This window comes from Caretta caretta, chromosome 22, assembly GCF_965140235.1.
Source record: "Caretta caretta isolate rCarCar2 chromosome 22, rCarCar1.hap1, whole genome shotgun sequence".
NCBI lineage: Eukaryota > Metazoa > Chordata > Testudines > Cheloniidae > Caretta > Caretta caretta.
This window is the reverse complement of record NC_134227.1, coordinates 23,060,907-23,086,742: the sequence shown is the minus strand read 5'-3', so window position 1 is coordinate 23,086,742 and position 25,836 is coordinate 23,060,907. Positions and strand designations below refer to the sequence as shown.

Sequence of the window (25,836 nt, the reverse complement as noted above, 5' to 3'; positions counted from 1 at the left end):
TGGAACCCTAGCTCTCGAAGGGCTGCCTCTCTGTGTGATCCCAGGGTGAGGCCGTCCAAAGTGAGTCAGGAGAGGCCAGTGCAGCTGTTCCAAGAGGAGCGCTGGGTGCATTCGGCTTTGGGAAGCTCTGTGACTGTTCCCGGTGACTCAGACCAGCACACAAAGGGAGGAGCTGAACTCCTATAGTCCGCTAGCTCCCCACTCATGCAGCGCTCATGAGCCCCAGCCAGGGCCCTGGCCACCCTACCAGCCTGCCTTGAAAGCAGCTGAGCTCCCGGAGCCGGAGACCATTTTCAGACTTTTCGAGAATGTCCCAGTGCTGCATGCTGGAGCAATGCCTGTCAATAGCACACCTGCCTGGCCTGGACCAGAGAAAAGGGGCAGGGTTATATGAACCTGAAAGGTTTCAGAGCAGAGAAACTCCTGGACTTTATCTATCCTCACAGAGAGCCTCCACGCGTAATTTCACCAACTAGCGAGGATCCAGGACAACAGCATGGCTTGTTTTCAGACAAAGGCAAACCAGGCTGGTGCTGCGGATAGCCAGAGGGGCTGAACGTGGTGAATCAGCACAGCCCCCACCTCATGCCACTCAGCTGCCCTGGTTGGCATGAGCTCCTGGCCCCGTCTGGCAGGACAGCTGGCAGTTAGAGGCTGGGACCATCCTAGAGCAAGCTGGCGGGAGCAAGGGACCCCCTGGGTCAGTGTCTGCGGGCTAGAGACCAAAGGCCTTGAGTCATCGGGCTCTTTAGGAGGGGTGCTGAACTGCATGTTTGGGGCACTGTCTGGCCCAGCCAGAATGCAGGGCCAGATCCTCAACTGGTGTAAATCAGCACTGACATTTGCACCAATGGCATGTTTACCCATTCCATTATCCAGAGAGGCCTTTTTGCAGGTAAATGGGGAGCTAAAGCTTCCTGCCCTCTGTACTAATTTACACCCCGCATTGAGAGCAGCAGTTGCTCTGTTAACTCGTGCTTTGCTCAGAGTGTGTGATGGCACACACGGCTGTGGGGCTGACCCGTTGTGTCCACAAATACACGGACTGTGCTACCCTTATTGTCCCTTTAGCCACACCGAGAGAGAGAGTGAGGGAAAGCGAGGAACAAATGGCCTCTGGTCTGAGTTAGCAGCCTCGTGGCCGCAGCCTCAGTTGGGTAGATCATCCCCAAGGAGCTGCTGTGTATGATGCCAGACACCCAGAGGCCAAGCCAGAACTCCCGTGGCTCAGCTTGTCCAGGAGCACGGACCGCCCAGGGATAACGGGCAATGGGGTCTGCAGGGTGGTTAGAATGGGGCTTGAGGCAGGCAGGGTTCTGGAGTGGAGGGGTCACTGTCTGTGCCTAGGGAGCTCCCCTCCACACATCACCACGCCCCTTGTCTGGGTCTGTGGACACCGTTCGCTCTCGCTGTCTGATATGCAGCGAGATGCACAAAGCAGGCAAGTCAGGACAGTGCAGGCCAGGAACGGGCAATTCTCACCTACTGCTTCCTAGTGCCCTGTAGCTACTCCATGCCGTGGATACGGGTGCATTGTGTAGTCTGCAGGCTGCAGCCCTTCTCCATCCCCCTAACGGTCTCCTCTCCTCTCTCCCTTTTTTGCTGCCCAGGCCCTAATTTTGTTTTCAACCTGTATCACATCCGGTGAGTATATTTAATGCCCGCTGGCAGGCGTGTGCGGTGAATTGCCTCAGGTCTCTCCTCAGGGCAGGAGCGGGGTAGTTTGGCAGTTTCCCCCAGTGTTATCTGCTAAGCCAGCCAGAGGAGAACAGCTCCCCATCATCGCTCTCACTAGGCAGAGTCAGAGAGCCTGGTTATGCTCTGGGGGGAGGAGTGGCCAGTGCATGTGTGTGTCTCTGCCCGGTGCTTGGTGGAAGAGTTAGGCTTGGAGGAGGTGCTGGGCTCTTCCTGCTCTTGCCTTTTCTGTGAGTGTCCCAGGAGCGGGGCGGGATCAGAAGTGCAGGGCCCATTACTCTGCTAAACACGCCTCGTGCCTGCCTGTGTCAGGCAGCAGCCCAGACGCAGTGCCGTGCGCTGACTGGTGGGAGCTGCATTTGGGGCTGCAGTCCCATGCCAACAGCTTCCAGATTTCAGCTGCCAGAGCCAAGCCCAGTGCTGACTCAGCTTCAGACCCAAACCCTAGGTGGGGTCAGGTCTCTGCCTCTGGACTAGCACATCTGTAGCATCTGGGTGACATGGGGCCCCTCAGCCTGAGATGGAGATTCCAGGGATGGGATGCTGGGGCCTGTCGGGGCACTTCTGCATGTAACACAGGTGGCTCCAGTCTGCTCTATCCAGGATAACTATCTGCAGCACTTGGGCTTCTCAGGACTTGTCAACGCAGCCCCTGGTACAAACAGATCGTGTGTGTGTATTAATGTCCTGGAGCGGCTCCATCAGGCATCTGCCTCTCTCTGGCCTCCTTTAGCAGCCTGAAGTCTGTGGAAGTGGAGCTGGCCCCGCCGTTCACAGTCAGCGGCTCCATGAGCGACATGGGAAGCGGCTACATGCGGTTTCATGACAGGAACATGTGACACTGCAAAGCCAGAGATACTGATGCTGCAAGGTGAGGCTGCAGTGGTTCATTCCCTCCAGGGCAGGGAGCAGGGGCGGTTGATCATTAGCCGTGGGCGTCTTTATCTCAGACCTTCCTAAGAATCTCAGTCTGATTCAGCTGTGACATAAAAAAGTCTCTTTGAAACTGGGGAGGCGTGTGCCACTCATAAACCTTGGGTGGGGCAGTCCCCTTTCTCCTGCAGCTCTTTTCACTGCAGTCTGCTTTCCTCTCCTGCCTTCTCCTCTGATCATAGGCATGGGCTTTGGGGAGGGGCTGTGCTCTCTGGCCCAGGCCAGGTGAGTCAGGGTGGGAGAGGGCAGCTCTGTACCTGGCTCTTGCTTTTTCATGAAATATTACAGCCCACCCTCAACTCACTGTCCCCTTAAATGGCTGCACAGGACAGGCCTTGTGATCTGTGGGTCAGCCACTGGGCCAGAAGAGCAAGCAGCTGGAGCTCCCTCTTTCATCAGCCCCGCTGCTGCTGAAAACACCCAGTGAATACACATGAGAACAGGTGTCAGGTACACAGCTGGGAAATGGGCTTGTCCTCTGTGACTGGACACACCTGCCTCTCTGTACCCAGACAGCCTGTCCATTTCACCCCAATTCAGCATTCTCAAGGAGAGCCCTTTCCCACCAGCACCCCAGGGCATTGCTGCCTGCCAGAAATACATGTGTATTGGGAACCTAACCTTTCCCCTCTTTCATGACAGGTCATTGGCTCTGCAGAGGTGGTTGTGTGAGCAATATCCGTTTCCCTGTGTCTTTGCTCAGGATACTGCTATCCGCTACATGCGCTGTCTCTCTGTCCATCCTCACTGGGCTGGGACGTGGCTGCCTTAGCTTGTGTGTGCGGCTGAGAAGGGATCAGAGCAGCAATGAGGTGCAAGTGACACGCTGGACTGCAGCTTCTCACCGGGCTCTGGTTCCATCCCTGGCACTGTTGCTCAGGCAGCAGCCTGGTTTGGGTCACAAGGGCTGATAAGAGAAAGCATCCCTGCCCTCCCTGTGCTAGGCCCACACTCTTCAGTGGCTGAGAGTCACTACAACGTGGTGGGTGGGTGGCTTTTGGGGAGCTCCCTACATTCCCCAGTGGAAAAATCTCCTTGTCCCACTTCTCACTGCTGATGATTGGTATCCTGGTAGCACGCAGGGCCCCATGCTGTGGATCAGGGCTCTGCTAGGTGCTGTAGATGCAGGACAGAGACGGTCCCTGCCTGAGGAGCCTGCTGTCTCAGGATCACGTGAGAAATGAGGTGGGCCCAACAGACAGACTGGGACCAGCCCCAGGTAACAGCACAGTGATGGCTGGCACTAAATGGCCCCTCGCCAACTCCTCCGGGTGACACCCAGCTCAGAGGTGCACAGCTGATCATCCCAGAAAAAGCCTCCAGAGTGGATGAAAAGCAGATGGGTTTGTCCACATTCAGCCCGGCTGACCATGCTGCCCCGGCGTGTCGCAGTCCCTGGGTGGGAGAGGGCACAAGGATAGGCAGCTATTGGCTGGTCTGCTGCCCCACTGGCCTTGGTGCCTCATGCTTGGAGAATGTGGGGCTGCTCCCCGGGAGCCAGGCAGCCACTGGTCTATCTAGTGCCATCTCTTGTCCTGCTGTTGGCCAGCTTTCCCAGGCCTGTCCGGGGGATTGAGATTTCCCCTCAGAAAAACCCTTGCCATGACTGAGGCCTGTTGGGTGGTGGGAAATCCTGGGTTTTCCCCAGGCTCCTGTTTCAATTCCCCCATTCACAGGCCTGCTCATGGCCTCAGTCTGGCATGGTGTCTGAGGGAAGTGACTTCCTCTCCAGCACCAAGTTGCTGCCCACAAAGTAACAGCTGAGCACTTCCCCCTCCTGCTCCGGAGCAGAGATGTGGGAGCGGCACCTTCCCTGGCCCCAGGAGCAGGGGCTTGTCCACATCTACAGAGAAGTAATGCATTGGAAACTGGCTGGAAAACTGTTCCCAGAGAGCAGTTATCAGTGGTTCACAGTCAAGCTAGAAGGGCATAATGAGTGGGGTCCCTCAGGGATAAGTTCTGGGTCCAGTTCTGTTCAATATCTTCATAAGTGATTTAGATAATGGCATAGAGAGTACACTGATAAAGTTTGCAGATGATACCAACCTGGGAGGGGTTGCAAGTACTTTGGAGGATAGGATTAAAATTCAAAATGATCTGGACAAACTGGAGAAATGATCTGAAGTAAATAGGATGAAATTCAATAAGGACAAATGCAAAGTACTCCACTTAGGACAGAACAATCAGTTGCACACATACAAAATGGGAAATGACTGCCTAGGAAGGAGTATGGTGGAAAGGGATCTGGGGGTCATAGTGGAGCACAAGCTAAACATGAGTCAACAGTGTAACGCTGTTGCAAAAAAAGCGAACATCATTCTAGGATGTATTAGCAGGAGCGTTGTAAGCAAGACACAAAAAGTAATTCTTCCGGTCTACTCCATGCTGATTAGGCCTCAGCTGGAGTATTGTGTCCAGTTCTGGGTGCCACATTTCACGCAAGATGTGGACAAATTGGAGAAAGTCCAGCAAAGAGCAACAAAAATGATTAAAGGTCTAGAAAACATGACCTATGAGGGAAGTTTGAAAAAAATTGGGTTTGTTTAGTCTAAAGAGAAGAGAAGACTGAGAGGGGACATGGTAACAGTTTTCAAGTACATAAAAGGTTGTTACAAGGAAGAGGGAGAAAAAATGTTCTTGTTAACCTCTGAGGATAGGTCAAGAAGCAATGGGCTTAAATTGCAGCCAGGGATGTTTAGGTTGGACATTAGGAAAAACTTCCTAACTGTCAGGGTGGTTAAGCACTGGAATAAATTGCCTAGGGAGGTTGTGGAATCTCCATCATTGGGGATTTTTAAGAGCAGGTTAGACAAACACCTGTCAGGGATGGTCTAGATAATACTTAGTCCTGCCATGAGTGCAGGGGACTGGACTAGATGACCTCTCGAGTTCCCTTCCAGTTCTGATTCTATGATTGGCTCCATGCTGTGCTATCCCTTCTCCATGGCCAGGTCCAGATACAACTGCTCTGTGCTCAAAGTAGCTTGCTCTTAATGAGCGTGCTGGGCAAGTACATGCAGCCAATGTGCTGGCTGCAGGCAGGGCTGCCCCATACGGAGGTGCCGGTGGCAGGGTGTTCTCTGGGTGTGAAATCAAACATGCCCCTGAGCAATTTTGTTCCCAGACCCTTTATTTTCAGGATTATTGCTGTGCCATTTGCCCAGTGACAGGGATCCTACCCTGCTCTGTTCACCCCCCGGAATCCATTTCCCAAGCACCCAAATGTCAGGTCAGGAGGACTAGACTGGAGTCTTGTGGACCTGCTCCCGTGGGGACAGTCCTGGTGACTCCAGGGGCATGGGATTGGCTAAACAAGTCTCATTCCCTCCTTCCAAGGGATGCAGCTTTCTCCACTTCTCCTGGCCCAGGGAGCAAGGCACTAGGACCACGGGTCAAATCTGGTCTGCCCCAGGCCCAAAATAAGATGGCCAATGTCTTTGTGTAAACGGGAACCATCATAGTCTCTGATTCCGGTCTGACTCCCCCACATTTTCAACAGTGCTCAGCTTTGGTGTGGGGTTCTTCCTAGTTTCGAGTGGTCACCAAAGCTGGGGGAATTCCTGGGCTCTCGGTTTCTTTGAAAAGGAGCCCAAAAAGCAGATGCTCCATTTCCACTGAAATGAAAGTGTTGCAATTTTTGTTTCTCAAATAACTTCTCCATCCACTATATCATCCTCAATTTCTTCTGCTGTGCCCCACTTCCTGGGGTGGGGAGGGAAACATGGGCCATGTCTGTATTGGGAGTGAGCCCTGATGCAGCTGCACCCAGTGCAAGCTACAAGTGTAGACTAGCAGAGCTGCATGTGCACCGGCTCAATTTCCTCCTGCTTGAAACGGGGATAAGAGACACCAGTGCACACCTCAGCTTCCCTTGTCTGCACCAGGGCTGGAGTCTGGGGAGATTCCTCAGTGCTGAACCCCACACTGCACTTCCACCCGTGCAGCTTGGGAGCTGCTGGAAGGAAAGCCATTCTGTTCCCACAGTTCTCTGCTGTGGAATTGTTTCCTGCAGGGACGCAATGCAGCCTAGTGCAGGGGGCTGGGCGTCAGGAATCCTGCTGTGGAAGCTTCAGGAGATGGTGTGACGAAGTGGGACTGTTCTTAATGTTTCCTCTGAATAGTGTGGGGGTGCCTCAGTTTCCCCTAGGCAGTTCTGAAGTATCTAGGGGGTGGGGTAAGGGTGTATGATCATTGCAGAGCCCTAGAGGGCAGGGGTGTGCAGGAGTCTGGACACAGAGAATGGCCGACACCCTGTTTCCTGGCAACTGATGGCCTGGGCCCTTCCCCCCCTGCAAGGTGAGAGCTGAAGGGTTGGAGAACAAAGGAATCAGATGACCACCTGGCCCGGGAAAGGAACAAAGCCCAGAGGAGGAGGGGCTGGAGGGGGTTTTCAGTTTGGGGCTAGCTGGCTGGGACATGGAGTGAAGTGCAGACGGGGTTGTCTGGCTCACTGCCCCCCAAAATGGACCCAGCTGAGGGGTCCCGTTCTCTGCACCTGCAAGCTCTGTTTTAGACCATGTTCCTGTCGTCTAATAAACCTTCTGTTTTACTGGCTGGCTGAGAGTCACGTCTGACTGCAAAGTTGGGGTGCAGGACCCTCTGGCTTCCCTAGGAGCCCCGCCTGAGCGGACTCGCTGGGGGGAAGCGCACGGAGGGGCAGAGGATGCTGAATGCTCCGAGGTCAGACCCAGGAAGGTGGAAGCTGTGTGAGCTGTGTGTCCTGAAGACAGGCTGCTCACAGAAAGGCGACTACCCCAGAGTCCTGACTGGCTTCATGGGGAGCAGTTCCAGAGCATCGCCCAGGGACTCCGTGACAGATGGCGATGATAACCCCGGCAGTATGGCCAGGCTTAGCTCGTTGCTGTCTGTAGAGCGCTTTGAGATCCTCTCTGGAGCTGTGCTAGAGAAAGGCACATGCTGTTATTTTATATGGAACTGGGACCTGTATTTTCACACTTTAGAGCTGGATTTGGGAGCTTTCCACCACTAATCACTCATGCAAAATACACTGGGGCAAAGGCAATTAACTCCTTGTGTGCCAGGATCTAGTGCCTGGCAAGACCCACTCATCGTTAGCACGCACATGTGAAGAAGGGCGGCAGGGCCCTCTGCTGAACTCTTTGCATGGTACAAAATAAACAGGGAACACAGAAAACTCGCAAGCAGAAGGTTACAGAATGTGTTGATGGGCCACAGAAATTGATAGTTATTTTTGTACAGGTGGGGAAAATGCCTTGTACAAAATGAGACTGCAACAAACTTCCCTCTTTAGTGAAGTAAATTAACAAACATGGAAATTTGGCCGTACAACATGAATAACGAAAGCAAATACTTCACAAAAGCCCCAAATGCTTGTTCGTGGTTTTCTGGTTGCCCTCTTCAGGACATGAATGTCCCCTAATGCCCCACGTGTGAGCAGCGGTGTGGTAGGGTGTGTGTGTCTGAGCAACAATATCTGCTGGCAAAATAGGAAATCACCAGAACAGCATTGAAATAAGAGGGGTGGGAAAGCGAGCGTGTGGCTAAACTCCAGCCTCGGGAGGAGAAACGTGGTTGAGACACTGGAGCAAAGGGTGAGGAGGCAGGAACTCCCAAGTTACCCCTGCACTGGGCATTGGCTCCCTCCGACTCCTCGGGAAAGGCATTTCCCCTCCTCATGCCTGAGTGAAGAACACTGACCTACCTTGAGGGGATGCTCCATTCATTAAAGACTCTGAGGCATCAAACTCTAACAGCATTTTTCTGTCTACCTGAACACTTCTTGTCATGGCTGTGGGTTTGGCTTTTAGGCAGTGCAGTGCAGTGACTGCTAGGGAAACGTATGGGCATTAGGATATGTTATCTGTGATTGTCAGCTACATTGTCAGAAGCAGTGTCAAATCGTGGGTTGCGCCCTTGTGTCCCCAGCTGCAGAGCGTTTGTGCTTTCTCGCAGAGGCGTTCAGCTCGCTACAGACTGCAGGAAGGAGGCTCAGGGACTAGAGTTGGAGACAATCTGCAAGCAATGAGAGTGTCTCCGGCACTGAGGGAGGGAGCAGCAGAACCAGCTTTCATTGCTCTGTGCACTTGTGTATTCTCTGCATCCTTTGGGCTGCAGCGTGTTCGTACAGACACATGCCATAAGCAGAGTTTTTGTAACAGTGCCTCTTCTGCCGTGCAATGCAAACCTGCCAATAAATGTCATCAGCAGCAGCAAGAGTGACCACCTTTAACTTACTACAAATGAACTGTCCCACGAACACAGAAATAACCCCCCAGGAAAGTGCCCTGTGGCAGTTTGGTTTTGATAGGCAGGTAGGTGCCCTAGGCGGATTGCATGCAGGTTGGGCAGGGCATAAGGGAAGGGATTTTTGAACAATGTATGGGAAAATGTTTTCTCAGAAGGAAAAACACAAAGAAAAAGCAAAGGTCTAGTTCAGCAGAAGGCATGAGAACAGAGTCAAAACAGACTAGCTCCATGGCAGGGTTTGCAGGGGAGCACAGCTACAACCACAAGAGAAGGACTGCGAGAAGGGTGCTAAGTCTGAGAGTGCTGGAGACCTGCAGCTGCACTGAGCTGGGACATCAACAGGAAACAGAACAGGTAAAAGTCAGGGCAGGGGGAAGAAGCTGTCCTCTCTCATGGCCCCTTCCTGCGGGTGGGGCGGGGGCGCTGTGTAAATACTCCTGAGCACAGTAGGACTAGAGAAGTGAAGGAGAGGTGACTGGAGAGCTACAGACTGGCTTCAGCAACTGGGGGCTGGACTCCTTGTGGCTTTTTTGCTCACTTCCTGCACATGAGAAACTGGTAGCAGCCTGGGCCTGGAGCCAGCCAGAGGGAGTGTGTTCAGCCCTTATAGACCAGATTAGTGAGGCCAGATGAAATTCGCCTCCTTCCTGCCTCCCCCCCAACTCCTCGGGGTATTGGCTTGGAAAAAGTGTTCCTTAAAATTGGTATTTTTATTATTTGTATCATTGTAGCACCTAGGACCCCCAGTCATACACCAAGACCCCACTGCGCTTGGCACTGTACAAACACAAAACCAAAAGTCGGTCCCTGCCCTAAGGAGCTGACAATCCAAGTATGAAACCAGAGACAACAGATGGATACTGACAGCCCGATGGTGAAGTACAAGGACCCAGAGAGACAGGGTTATTCTCTACAAGGCTGGAATAAGCCTGGTTCTAATATCCGCCTTTGCCTCTGGGGGTGGGAGGTTCCTAAATGATACAGGGCTCCCACAGGTTTCTCAGCTGGATTCCAGCCGTGCATAGAGCTGCGCCCCTGTGTTTGTATGCGCACATCTGTCTGCCGAATTTGTCCATCTATCCTAGCGCGATGACTGATGGACCGACGGCTTTGTAATGGCAGAGGCCACTCCCTTTCCTGTCTTCTCTTCCCTGTCCCCTTGTCCCACTTCTCTTACCCTCACCCTTCTCTCTGCTCCGTGGCTACCCAACACACAGCTCATTGCTGAATGGTGGGCCTGGGACATTGGACAGTGGACACAAGTTATCCAGAGCCACAGATTCTCCTTGTACTCCTAGGTCCCCTTAAATATTTACATACTTTAATCTTATTGTTTGGAAGGCGTCCACATTTAGTTACATACTGTAAGCCTGTTGGTTGAAAGGAATTTGCACATGTGCCATCTTGTTGGTTGGGAAGAGTAAGCATAATCATTTACATAGTGCAACCTGATGGCTGAAAAGAAAGGAGGCCTCAAACGAGAGCACTTGAGGGGCAGGCATAGATAGACATATCAGAGATGTGTGTGTGTGTGTGTATATATGGTTATGTCGTTATTCCATTGGGGAGGGTCTTTTCCATATGCGGAAACCTGCCATAAAGAGACCACTCAAGGTGCTAGCAAAAATGAGCCCTAATTAGCATTTCTCTTTAGCCAAAGCTGGAATTAAATTATGAAGTAAGCCCACTGGAAGTGGCAAAAATAGGCAGAAATGCTGCTGGCATGAGCGAGTTGCACCTTCCTGCAAAAGTCAGATGTAACCACCCTTCACGTCTCTAGCTGTCTGATACCATGGAAAAATGTGCCCCACTGGTGGAATTTCCTCTGGACTTTGAGATGGGTCAGTTCCTCCTTTCATTACAGGAACTTCTACTGTGTCACTGAAAGAAACAGTTGCATCCAGCCCTCTGCCAAATGCTGCAAATTAAACTTGAACCTAACAAGGGGAAACTTCCTGATGTGCTGATAAGGACGATGGAAGAGAGCTGCTTTGTGGTATTACTCCAAAGTCCTACTCATCAGCTGCGTTTAGGTAACCGGTTTTACTGAAAAAACCCACAGTGAAGTTTCTGTGAAGTTTGGGTGACTCTAGGAGAATTCCTGAAATGCCCTGGTAGGAGTTTAATTTAACCCACAACAAAACGCCCTTTGACCTTCTGTTGTGTTTCCATTTCTAAATGTAAGAAGAAGAGCGAAAATGGGGCGGGATGTGCCATTGCTTTGTAGCTTGAGTCATCATTTAAATCTGTGTGATGTGAAGGTAAAATTACTCCCATTCAGAGGGGAGAGGGGTTGCTGTGACCTTAAGAATCCCTCCCAGCCAGTTGTCAAAGGGTTCACTGTTGGGTAACAGCAACTCCTACCAGGCCTGACAAACGCCCTCCACCGAGCACACCTCTTTCATGGGCTGAGTCCATTGATGATGTCATGTGAGGGCACGAATAAAAATGTATGTCACACTGCTCATTGTCCGCGCAAGATGTGTGGAGGGATGCTATTTAAGGAGTTGTACAGGTGCTGAAAATACCTTTCAAAGGCTGTCACCAACCAAAGAGAATAACCAGGTTTCTTCCAGCCAGGAAGTAGGAGGTGTAGCTCTGTCGGAACGGAAATTGAGCTTTGTAATGGAAGCCCTATTTACATGGGACGTCTCCTGGCGGCTGAGCAGTCAAGAGGGAGACAAGACACTGGAGAATGAACCACAGGCAGTTGCCCTGTCTCTGAGGGAAGACAATGAACTTTGAGGAATATAATGGGAAGGCAGAAAGACCCCTTTTGTCCGGCACCTGAGGAAGCAAATGGACAGTGCGTGTATAGTCATGAAAACAGGATCTCAGTCAGGCTTGGCTAAAACGGGGTGAGATGAACGTCCTTAGACAGAAGGTTAGCTGCGACGTTTAGTCTTTGTTTTATATGTAACCATCCCGTTTCCATCATCCTTAATCACCGGCGCGAGAGTTTTAGTCTTAGGACTATAAATGGATCTGTGCTGTGGTGTTATATAGGAGCTGATCCAGAGTTGAGCTGTACAAGCTGTGTACACTGCTCCCTTGGGGACAGCAAACCTGGTATTACTGTGAGTGTTCACCAGACAAGGGTCTGGACACTACGGGGGAATGCTTCAAGGGGACTGGGGTACATATATTGTTAACTTGCAAGGCAAAGGAAGGGCTGGCATAGCCCAGAGGAGATGGGTTGGGGGCTAACAGACTGGAGTTGTCAGGGAGCTGACACCCAGTTAAGTACCAGCAAGTCTCTCTCTTGCAGGAGGAAGGGGTGTAACACAAGGTGACTCTCAGTGCCGTGTGCCCTGAGAACCATCCCAGTTGCCCAGTTTGCTCAGGTGTAAACATGACAATTGGTGCATTGCCTTTTGCTCGTGATTTGTCACCGAATACATCAAATTTACAGGATTCACTTGGGAAAACTGCATTCCACTGCTGCCAGCTTATGTGGAACCGCAGGAGAGAAGCTGACTATCTTGCTCCTGTTCCTTCAGTTCTGATCTAAAAATTCTCTTTCTCATGTGCACGGTAATGGCACAATGTTGCAGTTCCCTAATCCCTAGAAGGGAAAACCCAGCTGTAGCTTCAATACTCACACACAAGAAGATACACTGAAATAAATGACACCATTTGTCTTTTATATATTTAAAAATTAAATAAATAACATTTATTTGAACAAAAGAGGCAAAACATTTCCAATAGTCAATATACAACACTCATAAATATGTCAGGGGTCTTGCTGCTGTTAATAGCCCTTGCGTGAGAGAAGAGAGGGAAAGGATATCTCTGGGCCCCAGGACTAATGTCCATGCAGAAATGCCGCACAATTTTAATACAGCTTACTGCCTCTATCCCATTCTTCCCACAGACACGTTATATGTTTCCAGCAGGGGAGAGACACGTTCTCTGTACTGAATGGAGATGGGTGGGAATCTCTGTCATGGCCAACTGCCCTGTTTGGTGGAGGCTGTGTCTGTGGATGGGGGGTAGGCTGCAGCTCCCTCAGCTCTGCAGTTCTGATGTGGCTCCCATCAGCACAACTTTCATGGTGTTGGCAATAGCTTATCACAGTAGCTGCTCCCCCAGGGACACCACTACATGAGGTAGTTAAGAACAAATCATACAAAGAGAGCCTGCTATGCTCGCAGCTCCCCATGTGACGCCTCACTCCAGTCCAGGAGCAGACTCTCCCCAGCCTGGCCTATCGGCGACTGTCCTTGCAGTCAGCCCCCAGCAGGCTCCGAGAGTCGATTTCCAGGCAGAGTCGCTCATTTGAATGTAAGCTGGAGATGAGAGGCAGGGTGCCCAGCAGGTCTGTGTTGAAGATGTCCAATGCAAAGGGCGCCTTGGGGAGCTCAGGGAGGGATTTCAAGGGCACAGAAATGCCCAGCGCCCCGTAGTTGAGCAGACTCGAGCCGCTGCACTCCAGCCTGCTTGTAAAGCCCAGGAAGCCTGACTCCCCAGCGAGCACCGTGTCTGTATTGCCGCAGGTGAGCTCTGGGGATGCCTGCTTCAAGTAGCCTTTGGCTAGGGCAGGCTCAGAGCAACCCATCTCCAGCGTGACATCGGTCCTGCCAGGGCTTTGTGTGGGAAGCTGTCCCTCAGTTTTGTCCTGCTGCCTCTCTATGGTACCCTTCGGCTGCTTCAGGTACCCACGAAACTCCACAGCCTCCTGGCTGAGCCCCCTGGCCGGCGGGGAAGAGTCATGCTCTCTTTCACGCTGGTCCTGCCCCTCATCCACAGATGTATAGTCCCTGCTGCTGGCGGAGTGTGTCAGGCACGGGGGACGCCACACCAGGCTTATGCCACTATCGTCACTCCCTGGCAGCTGTCTTTTGTAGTCCTGGCTCTCTGAGCCCCAGAACCGGCTCAGGCCAGAGGAAGAGTCTTGTAGGCAAATGCCGCTGTCGGTGCTGTTGCAACTGCTGTCCCCCCGTGCTAGGCCTTCCGGCTCCAGCCGGCGTTCACAGTCATCAGGGAAGGTCAGGAACACGCAGCCCTTGTCTGGTGGCTGTTGTGCAGGGCTGGAGCCGCTGTCTGTGCTGCTGTGTTGCATGGGGTCCTTTTGGCACATGGAGAGTTGCTGGACTGACTCCTCATCCAAGCACACAACCACGTCCCTGGCCCCGAAGGGGAAGTGCTCATGCTCTGACCCAGAGGGTTTTAGGAGAGATTTCTGGGAGGGGCGGAAAGAAGCAGGAAGATGGGTTATCTTGCTTCATTCCCTCATCCTCTACTTGTTACTGTTTGTTGCTTGGCTCACTCCCCACATCTACACCCACACCAGCACTCGCCATAGGGGGCAGTGCTCTGCTGGTGGACCCACTGCAGCAGTGCTTGCCCCTTTTGGAGGTGCTGAGCACACCCAACTCCCATTGATGCCCTCTGGAGCCACCCATGCTCTGCATGTCTGACCATTCGGCCCAGGGGGCTGCAAAGTGGGCAGGAAAACAGAGGCCCTTTTGAAAACATGAGCAGTGTGGACTGGTGGCAAGAGCTGAAACTAGACCCGGGGGCTTTGAATTCTGGGTCAGCACCCTGCCTCCTGGAGAACATGGCTCCCACAGCCTGGGAACCAACAAGCTCTGTGCTCACGCAGAGCAGCGATGCTGTGTGCGGCAGGGATCTGCCTGCCCACTGCACTTAGCAACAATACGCCAGAGGGACCCTGCCACACTGGGAGTCAGAGAGATGCCATTAGCATCTGGTCGGCTTACCAATATGCCTGGTGTCCTGACGGGTTGCTTTATGTATGCACAGAGTAGAAGAGTGCCCAGGAGAAGAGTGGCTGAGAAAACGAGGAGGAAGATGCCAACGCCGACAGATATAATCCCCGTGCTCTCTGGAAAGGAACAGAAGACTGGAGTTAGCGTGCCCTTGTGGCACAGGCTCTTGAGTCACGCTGCCATTGTCGGCCAGGCAACAGGCGCACATGGCGCCCTGCAGAGATAAGGGACGTGAACCGTGCCGAGGCTCTGACAAACGAGGTGTGTCCATCTCTAGAGCCTTTGATCTGAGAAGCCCCAAGTGTGTGTGTGAGGGGGGATCTCTGGAGGGCTAGTATGTGTGTGAGGGGGAGTATCTTGCGGGGAGCTGTGTAAGTGTGACAGGAGGATCTCTGGGGGTGTATATGGCCTGGCTAGAGGATTTTGGGGCTCCCCAGTAGCTTTATTCTCCAGGGCCATATCATCACAGTCTCTTCTTCCCTCCCACACACATTCCTCCAGCCCCTCCTCCCTCTCCGCCTGTCCCTGTGTGCAGTGGCTATTGCCATACGCTAGGCACAGGCAGCAGCAGGCCCCAGAGGCTGGGTGCCCCTGACCTCACAGGGCGTGGGAGTCATCTCAGCCACAGGGCTCTGGGAATGTCGTGAGGACTTCAGAGCTGGCCACGTGGCTCTGCTGTGTCATGGAGGGGTCCCTCGAGTGGGGAGGCTCAATGCCACCTCAAGAGCATCCTTCCTGGGGGAACTCTCTGGGGCAGAGTCTCCCTTGTGCCTAAGCTCCACATGGAGAACAGGAGGATCTGGGGAATGGAAGGCATCAGGATATGGCCACAGCACTCTGATTCTGAGAGCTAGTCTGCACTGGACCCCACCCCAGGCATGAGTCAGAGCAGCCCAAGAGCTGCCAAACCATACGTCAGCAGCATATGGTCCCTAAGGGTCCGCATGGCAGCTGAGGAGCAGGCAGGGAAATATCCAGCAGTGGCTCTGCCAGAGTGATGGGTGGAGCTCAGACCCAGGTAAGACCAATAGACCCAGCGTGTCCGTTTACCGTCCTCCTTGGGGATCGCGACACACTTCTCCTTGGTCATGTTGGAGGCGACTGGCCTGGAGAGGACACATAGCTCTACACGGATGCAGTACTCCTCGCCCCACAGGAGCATGGGGATGTCAAACTCTTCTCTGGTCTCCACCTGTACCTGCTGAAATAGTCACCAGAAGGACTGTCACCTTTGGCAGGCTGGGCACTAGTGACCAGCACAGAGCAGCCCAGTAGACCAGAACCTGGGGAGTTTCTTGGACATTTGGAGGTGGTTCTTTCACCTGATTTGGCCCCTGTGGTTCTGGGTCTGAAGTGGGCCTGCTTTCAGGCTGGCTTGGGCATGTCTTGGGAGTAGCCAGATGTTCACGTGAGCAGCTGATCTCATGAGATTCCCACTTTTCCAACAGTGCAGGTAGCTGAGGGTGCAAGTGTGGCCTTGTGGCTGGGACCTGGGGCAGCAGCTCAGGACTCCTGGGTTCTATTGCCAGTTCTGTCACTGACCTCCTTGGTGACTTTAGGCAAGATGCTTATCTCCCTGGGTCTCAGTGCCCCATCTGTAAAATGGGGATAACCATCTATTGAGCTTATCTGTCTCTTACTCTGGTCTGTGCAATGGGGTCTTGCTCTAGTGTGGGGCCATTAGGTGCTATTGCACACACATCACAATTACTTGCACCTGATCCCTGGATTGGCTTCAGGTCTGAACGCAGAACACCTTGGCCCATGTTGCTCTCTGTCTGTCCATATTAGAGCAGGTCAAACATTTAAACTCTTTCTCTTGAAAACCATTGCTCTTTCAAAGTTGTTTTCATTTTACGGTTCATGGTCCATAAATGTTCTGGGTTTTGTGAAATTCTTTTATATTTTTAATTGAAATGCTCATTCTCATTGACTGAAAATCGACTCAGCAAAATGTCCCAGTGATGGATTTGGGATCTATTCCAGTGCCAGCGTTGGTGAAAACCTCACAACTTATTGTTTATAAAAAAATTCAATATTGTTGATTCTTTTGTAAAAAAACAAAACATTTAGTTTAAATCATGGCAATTTTTCAACTTAAAAATGTCTTGTTCAAAGCATCTCAACCAGTCCTAAGTATGAAGGCCATCGACACTGTCCCCCACCCCTGGAGTCTGGGTGACACAAGTGCTGGCTGTCTCACCTGGAGATTGTCTGACGCCCTCCTGACATACGTTCTGTATTGTCTACCATACTTTTGTATGTCTTTGTATGAGACCGTTTTGTTCCCCACTTTCAGGATCAGCTGCTGCACGCTCACGTGGATGGTGTTGTCTCTCACAGACAGACTCACATCTGATAGACGCAGAGTAGCTGGAAAAACATAATACAGAATCCATGAGAATTGTTTCTCTTTCGTTCCGCTAAGAGAGGTTTGTTCTAATCACAGGAGCCCAGTGTCAAACAGCTCTCGGCCCACATGCATTTCAAGTGCCACTCTTCTATTCTATTCTATCCAAGTTCTTAGCCCACCCTCACCATCCCAGCATCTCACCCCTGGCAGTAGTGCATTAAGTGCTGTGACTAACATCTGTCACATGAGGTTTGTTCACCTAACCCAAAACAGTTTGTCAGAATGAACTCTGGCGCAGTGACTCTGCCATGAACTCTCTTGAGCACCGTGGCCAGCGCACGGGCTGCGAGTGCTTTATGAATGCAGCTGTCATTATTAGCACTTAGTGACTAGGCACCTGAGTAATCATATAGCAGGGGCAGGAGTAAGCTCCCCAGCTAAGCAGAAACAGAGCTCTGACACCAAGCACATGAAAGATATTTGCTAGCAGCTAAATCAAGTTTACAGGATGCAGTTTTGTGGCTATGGATTTTAGGGTCCAGAAGAGAAAATGATGGAAAAACCCCAGGTACCTTCTTTTGGGGAAAAAGCGTTCGTCCTGGCCCAGAGAGAGGTGCGGTTTCCAGATACTGCCCTAACTCTTGCATAGTAGCGGGGAGAAGATGGTTGAGTGTCCATCATCTGGTAGGTCAGATTGCAGGAGTGCCCAGAGATCCCAGTGCAGTCTGGGACAGCCATCCAGGGAGACTTACCATACCTGTAGGGAGAATGTCACTCCTTAATGAAATGTTTTCTGGGTGTGGGAAGCATTAGGGCTGCTGGAAAGTTAGCACAAGATTTCTGTGAACTGATTTGCACATTAAATATCAGAGCAAGTGTAAAGCAAAAGTGACTTGGGTTTCAGAGGCGAGTTCATCTCCCTATGGTCCTGGGTACTTACAGCTTATATTCCACTTCATACAACGTGTCACGGGAGTAGTTCACTCCGGGCGTCCAGTGCAGGACATAGTTGAAGATGTCAGCAACAAATTGCACTTTGCCTGGTTGGGACAGACTCTCACCTGCAGGAAGGAATCAAAAGGGAGAGTTTGCAGCAGGCCAGTCCTGGGGATGAGCCAAGGGGTCCAGGTGCATTGTGGGGTGTGATCTTATTGCAGTGATGTGCTCACCTCAGCACACACTCCAGAGCTGGGCCTGGGGACAGGAATGTGGGGGAAGTTCCAGTCTGTCTCGGAAACCCAGCATTAGAAGCAACAACCCTTTCATTCTACTCATCCTCCAGCAGGGCCCATCCTTCTCCGAGAGAGTGTCTCCTCTGCACTTATCATGGAGAAGACACAGACCCCCTCCACAAACAACAACAGGGATGAACTCTGCTCCCCCTGGGAGCTTCTGCAGAGTATTGGGTCATAGCTATAAATATCACCTCCCTGGGAGCAGCTACATCATCTCTGCATCAGCTGCTCTGCTTTTCCCTCTCTCCATCTATCTATCATGTTCTGTCTTCTCCTGCTCCACGTTCCACCCAGTAGAACCTTCCTGAGCTTCAGAGCCCCACGTAAGTAGCCCATGAACAGAGTCATGACAGCAATGCCAGCCATATGGTCCACAACCCCCTAGTCTCTCTTACTGCACTGTATGGTGTCCGCAATCCTCCCAGGAGGCTCAGTGTGAAGCTGCATTTGTTGGACTCCATCACTGCCCCCAGGCTCACTCATTTCAAAGGAAAAGGAAAGAACATTTTAAGCAGAGTGCTGAGCTCTCAGTGATCGCACCCTGGCGGTTAAACTCTCAATGCCTGGGGCCAGCAGCTTTGTGTGTGTGTGTGTGGGGGGGGGGGGTGGGTGAGAAAACCTGGATTTGTGCTGGAAATGGCCCAACTTGATTATCATACACATTGTAAGGAGAGTGATCACTTTAGATAAGCTATTGCCAGCAGGAGAGTGGGGTGGGGGGAAGTATTTTTTCATGCTTTGTGTGTATAAAAGATCTTCTACACTTTCCACAGTATGCATCTAATGAAGTGAGCTGTAGCTCACAAAAGCTTATGCTCAAATCAATTGGTTAGTCTCTAAGGTGCCACAAGTACTCCTTTTCTTTTTGCGAATACAGACTAACACGGCTGTTACTCTGAAACATACCACCTGCCGTGACTTTTAAAATATTCATTAGGTGCTGTCCACACCTAACAGGAAAGCCACAGAGTGAAACTCCAAGCAAGGAACTTGCTGAAAGCTTTCTTTCTTTCTTTCTTTCTTTCTTTCTTTCTTTCTTTCTTTCTTTCTTTCTTTCTTTCTTTCTTTCTTTCTCATTAATACCACAACAACAACAACAAAAACAGAGGTGAGAAGCACCAACCCGTGGTTCCATTTTGAAAATGTGTAAACAAATGTTCACAGGTTTCTGAGTTCGGAAATTCATTGAAACTGGCTCTTTACCATAGTTTCAATTTTGACAAATCTGCATTTTTCAATGATGAAAACTTTAGCTGAAAAATTCCTGACCAGCTCTAATCAATATCCTCATTTTGCAGATTGGAAAACTGAGGCCGAGGGAAGTTAAGTGACGAGCCCAAGATCACCCAGGAAATAAGTAGCAGAGCGAGGAATAGAACCAGATCCACAAGTCCTAGTCTCCTGATCAGTCACTGGACCATGAAGTGTTCTGAAGAATATTTATTTAATATTTTGACAGTGCTTTGGCAATTAAATTGTTCAATGTTATCCTCTTCCCCCGCTTTGACTAAGGGATGGTTATCTGACACTAGTTTGCTGAACTTAGAACCACCTGACAGTTATTTGAAATGACACAGAAGTGCTGTACTTGCTAGTGACAGATTATGCTGAAGGCAGGAAAGTGCAGAGATATTTTCAGAAAAATCCCAGCCAGAGGAAACCCAGCTCCTAGACTTGACCAGGTGAGAGTGGCATTCTAGGGAATGGGCATGGAGAATGGATTTTCTAACCAGACAAAACACTGTCCGTGGAATTTGTTTGAAAGAATTTCCTGTCACTTTGTTCCTTTCTGAAGCTGCTGCTGATTTAATCCAACTGAGATGGGCTGCAAGCTCCTTGCAGCCCTGGGTATTTTGATTTGTGGGCTATGGAGGGACATCATCTTCCTTGGTGTAGCCAGTATAAGCATGGATACAATGGCAAGTAAGACACTCAGAAAAGGAACACATCTGAGAATGACTCTACCCTTTAGACAAAACCCTAGGAAGGCTGGTCCAGTGGTTAGAGTGAGAGGCAGGACACCTGGGTTCAATTTCCTCCTCGGTCACAGTTACGGACTGCCTCTGGGACCTTGGGTAACTGCAAACTTCAAATGACTTAGTTCTCAGCTTGCATCCAGCCATCCTGCCACTATGTGGAGGGGAAAGACCTCTGGTCTCCAAACACCTTGTGTCTTCTGAGCTGGAACATTTCCAGGTCCAATGTCAAAATATTATCAGCTAACGGCAGTTACTGCTTTCCTGTTTACCTCCTTTGCAGCACCTGCCGTTCAATAACAAATATTAACCCACCACCTGCTCCCAAAGCCATGGTGCGCCAGCACAAGTGAGCAAAGCTCAGGGAGGTTGGTGACGCTGACTTCACAGAGGGTCTTTGCAGTGACAAGGGGCCATGTTCATAGGGAACTGGGGTCCAGATTAGCATTCCCCGAATGGAGACAGACAATGTATGGGGACAAATGGGGATTTCAGGCATTGAAGATGTGTACTTCAAGTAGAGGAGAGAGTGATGGATTTCCCTCCTGCCGCCCTGCCAGTGTCACCCAGAGAAATCTCATGTGAAAGCAAGGATACAAATAAATATGAATGAAATATTAAAAATCCAAGAGGTTCCACACACTTCCCCCTATCCTTAGCCCACCTAGCCAAGCTCTGAACCCCAACCCTGGGCTCTGAATCATGGTGCTGAGGAAGGAAGGGAGCAGGAGGCCCCCTAGATTATTATTTAAGAAGTAGGGAAGTCACTGGCTGCTGATTAAGGGTTGAAGATGGCTTACCATATATCTGCAGGCAGAGGGACACCACAACCCCCACTGTCAGTGCTGAGAAACCTGGTGCCATCCTGGGACCTGCATTGTCCGCATGTACCTAGCTGGGAGAGCAGAAAGCTGTGATCTCTGTAGGTCTCACTAGCACCCTTGTTTTTCCTCTTGGAGGCTGAGCTCAGTATGACGTCTGAGGGGGCGTCAGCATTACACCACAGCTCTTCTGCTGTTTCCACATTTCTCTAATTTCCGCCCACTCCTCCGCGGCTAATTTGTCAACAGCAGTTGGGTATTTCCTCCAACTGGCCTATAACGAATCACGCCAGGGACTTTTCTATGAAAAACTGCTAGTTACAGAAAAAAGAAAATCGCACCAAATGGTCTATCCACCCCTTGGACAACGGTCCTTTTGCTATTACAATAGAATGGAAAAGCACATCTCATGCCAGTGGGCAGGGTAGAGAAAAATCAATGTTGAAAAGAAAAAGTATTTAAATCAGATTTTTTTATTTTTTTGTTTAAATTATGTCTTTCTTTTTAAAAATAAACCGGTTTAAAGTGAAATTTGAATTTAATTCAAGATATGTTTAGGCTTCAATTTGTTATAATCTCTTAAAACATTTAAATAAAAATTAAATGTGCTGAATCCATGAGTCTCAAAACTTTGAGTTAAAGGCTGCTTTTCTATATAAAGAAAGGTTTCAGAGTAGCAGCCGTGTTAGTCTGTATTCGCAAAAAGAAAAGGAGTACTTGTGGCACCTTAGAGACTAACCAATTTATTTGAGCATGAGCTTTCGTGAGCTACAGCTCACTTCATCGGATGCATACCGTGGAAACTGCAGAAGACATTATATACACAGAGACCATGAAACAATACCTCCTCCCACCCCACTCTCCTGCTGGTAATAGCTTATCTAAAGTGATCATCAAGTTGGGCCATTTCCAGCACAAATCCAGGTTATCAATGGAAAAATTTCCAACTTTTGAGATCAAGCTTTTATAAATATGGCACAGTAGGTCATGTACTGCACTAAGAGCTTGTTTTGTTTAATAAAATAATTTGATATCCTGATGTGTGTTTAATTAAATTCCAGTTACCATCCTAAAGCAGCTTGACACAAATCATGAGCAAACAGTTATATGATATAATAAATCAGCAATATCTCACCCACCATTTTCTAACATAGTAAAATGTACAAGTAATTAATAAGAAGCTGAAAAGATTAAGCTATGTACTGTGCTTAAATAAATAAATATAGTTATAGGTCCACTCCTAGGTAGCAAAAAGATGTACCAAATTTGGTGTAAAGGCTCTATTTAGTAGTAAATCAACATATTTTAATGGTCATATCAACCAATGAGAATGCACCTTGCTTTAGAAAATGACTGAAGTACAAATGGAAAAGTTGATTAAAATCAATTATTTAAATTGCAGTTTTCCACTTGGGGATTAAATTGTAATTTAAATCAATCCATCCTGCCAGGGGGAGAAATTCAGTCCCATGCAGACAGTCCATGCAGTGACTCTTAACAATGATTTTACATAAGGGTGTGGGAATGGCCAGACTGAATCAGACCCATGGGCCAACTCGGCCCGTGTCCCATCTCTGACAGTGGCCGGCACCAACTGCTTCAGAGCAAGATGCAAGAAACCCTGAAGTTATGAGATCAGCTGCCCCCAGATCTTTCTGACTCCCAGTTGTTGGAGGTCAGATCATGCCCTGAAGCAGGAGGTGTGATAGCTCTTCCTAAACTCTGGGTTGTGTTTAAATGTCCTGTTCTAAACAGCAGGCATTGGGGATTTTCTGAAGACATCTTGGTATTTATATTTTTGGCTGGGGTCACTGGGCTCTTCAGATTTTCAAAGTTTTGGGTGCCATCCTGCAGCCCAAGGCCAAAGTGGTCTCCGAGAGATCCTCCCAGCATCTAGATCTAAGGCACTGAACAGGGGTTTCTTGCACATGCTTGAGCTGGGGTGTGGGTCTGGCCATGCCACAGTGCCTCATTCATGCCCAGCATGCCAGGACGGATTTGGACATGTGGCACTTGCTTTGTACTTCAAGCTTTGTAAGGCCACTGAGTTTATTTGAATGCTTTGTTCTGCTATTGCAAAATGAATCCAAACCAAGCCCCTGGCTGGGGGGTTTTCCTGTGGGCGGTGAGCTGTGCAGCAGCCCTCATGTGATAGATGCAGTTTCTGTTTCAGAAACTCAAGTAGAGCTGAGGGGAGAAAGAGAATTTCCCACCTGTGCCTCCTCTGTGTAAATAAACAGAATGAGACAGAAAAGACCCAGAGAAATTAAGCAGATGTCAGCCCCTTGGCACACCCATGATGGGCAACCTCAGCCAGCTCCTGGGCTGAGCTCAGGTCACTGGCTTGCAGAACTCCACAAAGGAGAAGAGCTAACCAGTCCCATTCCTAGGGGCAGCAGATTGGGTCCGCTGGGGCTTTGTCCTGGGTACTTGTAAATGTCTTAAGCAATGAGGCTTTCACTGCCCTCCTCAGGAGGCGATTCCAGAACTGAATAGACGAGATCTCAGAGGCAGGAAATTTCTCTTCTGAATCTCCCCATTTTCCTGGGTATGCCCCTGCTGGCACCCTGCAGATGAGCCCCTTAAATTCAGATCCTCACCCAGCCCAGATGTGAAACTCTAGCTCCTGCAAAGTGAGCCTGGAAATCCTACAGGAACGTCAGGGCTTTTGCAGGGACCCAGGAGCTGAGAAATGCAGGGCAAGGTCCCAAGCCCATAAGAAACTCAACAAATGGGAAAATAAACACTGCTACCCCAGCTCTAGACCAGTGGCACTCACTGTGCTAGGAACCAGGCTGCGTCGCGTGGCCTAAGAGCCGGGAGTTTGCGGGCGGAGGCAGCCGGAGGGCAATAGATGGGGCAGCAGGTGTGCACAATTCCACTTGCTACATCAGCATGGCTACCCCCTGCTTTCTCCGGGGACTGGAGCGGGGGAAGCTGCCGGTCCCCTGTCAATTCACAGCTGTCCCCTTAGTCAGGTCTGATCCATGCTGACTAGAGGGCCCCTCAAGGCCTGAAATGAAGACGCCAACACTCCCCGCACTCTGCTACTTTCTGTTTCAGGCAAAACCCTTGGAGTGAAAAGCCTGAGGAAGAGAAATGCAGAAGGAGGACGCACTAAGAAAGCAGAGCATGGATGGCCATGTCCAGCCGGGCAGTGGGCTGAGGGGCCTGGGGGAGGCTGTGCACAGTTTAGAAGAAAATGAAACGGACTGAGGAGAAATCGTACCTGTGGAGCACACTCATTCTGAGAGTGCTGGTTTCACACCCCAGCCTGGCGCTGCAGGGCCGGAGCTTGTTTGGCAGGAAATATCGAGGGCTGCTCCTAGCCCCCCACCCCCACCCCGGCCACTCATACACACTGGCTTCCTCGTGAATTGAAGAGAGCTTTGCTGGAGACTCTGCACCCTGCTGCCTTCAGCAGCACGGCAGGGCTTTGCACACAAGGTGTGCTCAGAGCCAGAGGGGTCAGGTACTTTCAGCAGCGTTCCCAGCACATGTGTTTTAGACACGCGGGAGGCCTGAGATTCAGAGGTGCCTGCTGGGTTCTGCGGGGCGGCAGGTGCCTTCTTTCCAGTGCCTTCAGCATCACAGCGGGGACCTGGCGGCATTCGGCGGCAGGGCAAACACGTGTGTTCCCGACATGGCTTGTCCCTTCGGCAGCATCGCAGGCATGTACGGTCTGGATGTGCCTGGGCCGTTCACAAGCGCCAGGCACTGCAGACACACCCAGTATCTTCAGCTGTTCACCTACTGCCTCTGGGAGTCCTAGTTCCACAGTACACCTCTCATCTGTCTGCCAGGGCGAGCCAGCCCACCTGGATATGGGCTTGGAGACCTGCTACAGGGAGCTGATGGTGTCAGACTAAGGAAAGAGGAAAGGCCCTTGGACTCCCCTGGTGGGTTAATCTGCCCAGCCTTGTGCAGGCAGCAGACAAGATAGACATTGCTCTTCCTTGGCCCCAGCCCTCTGTATATCCCACAGGCTTCTTCATCAGTTAGCCATGTGCAGACGCCTCCAGCCCTGTCCCATGGCCTACGAGGGGGTGATAATAAACGAGGGCAGAGTGGCTTCACTCACCTTCATAACCCTCCACACACCAATCTGTCCTGGAGAGGGGTGTGGGCTCTGCTCAGGAGGGGACACAGGGACACAGGCTGGGGAGGGGAGGCTTGAGGTTTATGATCATATCAGATTATGAAAGTGTTGCTGAGTTTCCCTTTCATGCTCCAAGCTATTGACTAATCTCTGCTTTGACCACCTGCTCCACATCTCCAACACACTGGAAAGCACCCAATGGCCTCTCAGAGTGACACGAGTTTCGATAACTCGGTGAAGTTCCTACGAGTGACAGCCAAGGGAGTTAGAAGAGGGGACAGGGAGCTGGGATTCAAAGGTCTGTTCTGGGTTGTGCCATTGACTCACTCTTGGCCTCAGGCCTGGAGGAATTTTTGCTGCTTGTGGGGTGTTTTGTGAGACTGAATGAGCTCATTGTCCATGCTAGCTCGGGGCAGGTGCTGCTGTCAGGGTGAGCGAGGCACTGCAGAGCACTGGTCAGGGCTCAGTGTCCAGGCCTGTTATAACTGCCCAAGCAATGGGGCTTCCCCCAGGGAGTCTGTTCCCCAGCTCTTTGCTTCTCATTACTTGGAGATTTTCCCAGAGCCACACCCTACGGTTTTCCTCTGCTCAAATTCACCCCAGTTAAAGGATTAAAACTGGGAAGCCAGGGGAAAGTTTGGCTTGGCTCAAGATTCCACCAAAATATCAAAAAGCTAAAAAAAATATCAGCCTCTCGGTGCTGGGGAGAGCTCTTTGGTCAGGCAGCCTGTTCATTGCCGGCTGTCCTGGGACCCCGATCCCTG

The 25,836-nt window shown here is 50.7% G+C and overlaps 1 protein-coding gene and 1 long non-coding RNA gene across 3 annotated transcripts; one reads left to right on the top strand and one right to left on the bottom strand.

Annotated features, from left to right (window-relative positions):
- Positions 1–2,010: 2,010 nt before the first annotated feature.
- LOC142069795 (uncharacterized) lies at positions 2,011–7,182 on the top strand. Its single transcript, XR_012665766.1, has 2 exons — positions 2,011–2,566; positions 3,271–7,182. It is a non-coding gene; the product is annotated as an uncharacterized LOC142069795 (long non-coding RNA).
- A 5,309-nt stretch (positions 7,183–12,491) lies between these two features.
- IL10RA (interleukin 10 receptor subunit alpha) lies at positions 12,492–21,106 on the bottom strand. Of its 2 annotated transcripts, none has more exons than XM_075122214.1 (7): positions 20,953–21,106; positions 17,882–18,002; positions 17,514–17,698; positions 16,792–16,961; positions 15,639–15,786; positions 14,580–14,704; positions 12,492–14,038 (listed from the first exon to the last, which is right to left on the bottom strand). In XM_075122214.1, exons 1-7 carry the CDS (start codon positions 21,014–21,016, stop codon positions 13,064–13,066), a joined length of 1,788 nt encoding a protein of 595 aa, XP_074978315.1. In that variant the 5' UTR covers positions 21,017–21,106; the 3' UTR covers positions 12,492–13,063. The 2 variants fall into 2 exon arrangements, with proteins under 2 accessions (XP_074978315.1, XP_048683297.1); XM_048827340.2 differs by having other exon boundaries at positions 15,639–15,789; positions 20,953–21,105.
- Positions 21,107–25,836: the final 4,730 nt, after the last annotated feature.

Bases quoted from the DNA above. Each gene is read 5' to 3' on its own strand.
- IL10RA (XM_048827340.2), bottom strand. From the start codon at position 21,016: ATGGCACCAGGTTTCTCAGCACTGACAGTGGGGGTTGTGGTGTCCCTC. The intron at 15,790-16,791 runs GTGAGACAGCCA...TGACTATTTCAG, and splicing joins GGGCGTCAGACAATCTCCAG to CAGGTACAGGTGGAGACCAG. The intron at 14,039-14,579 runs GTAAGCCGACCA...CGCCCCTCCCAG, and splicing joins TCAGGACACCAGGCATATTG to AAATCTCTCCTAAAACCCTC.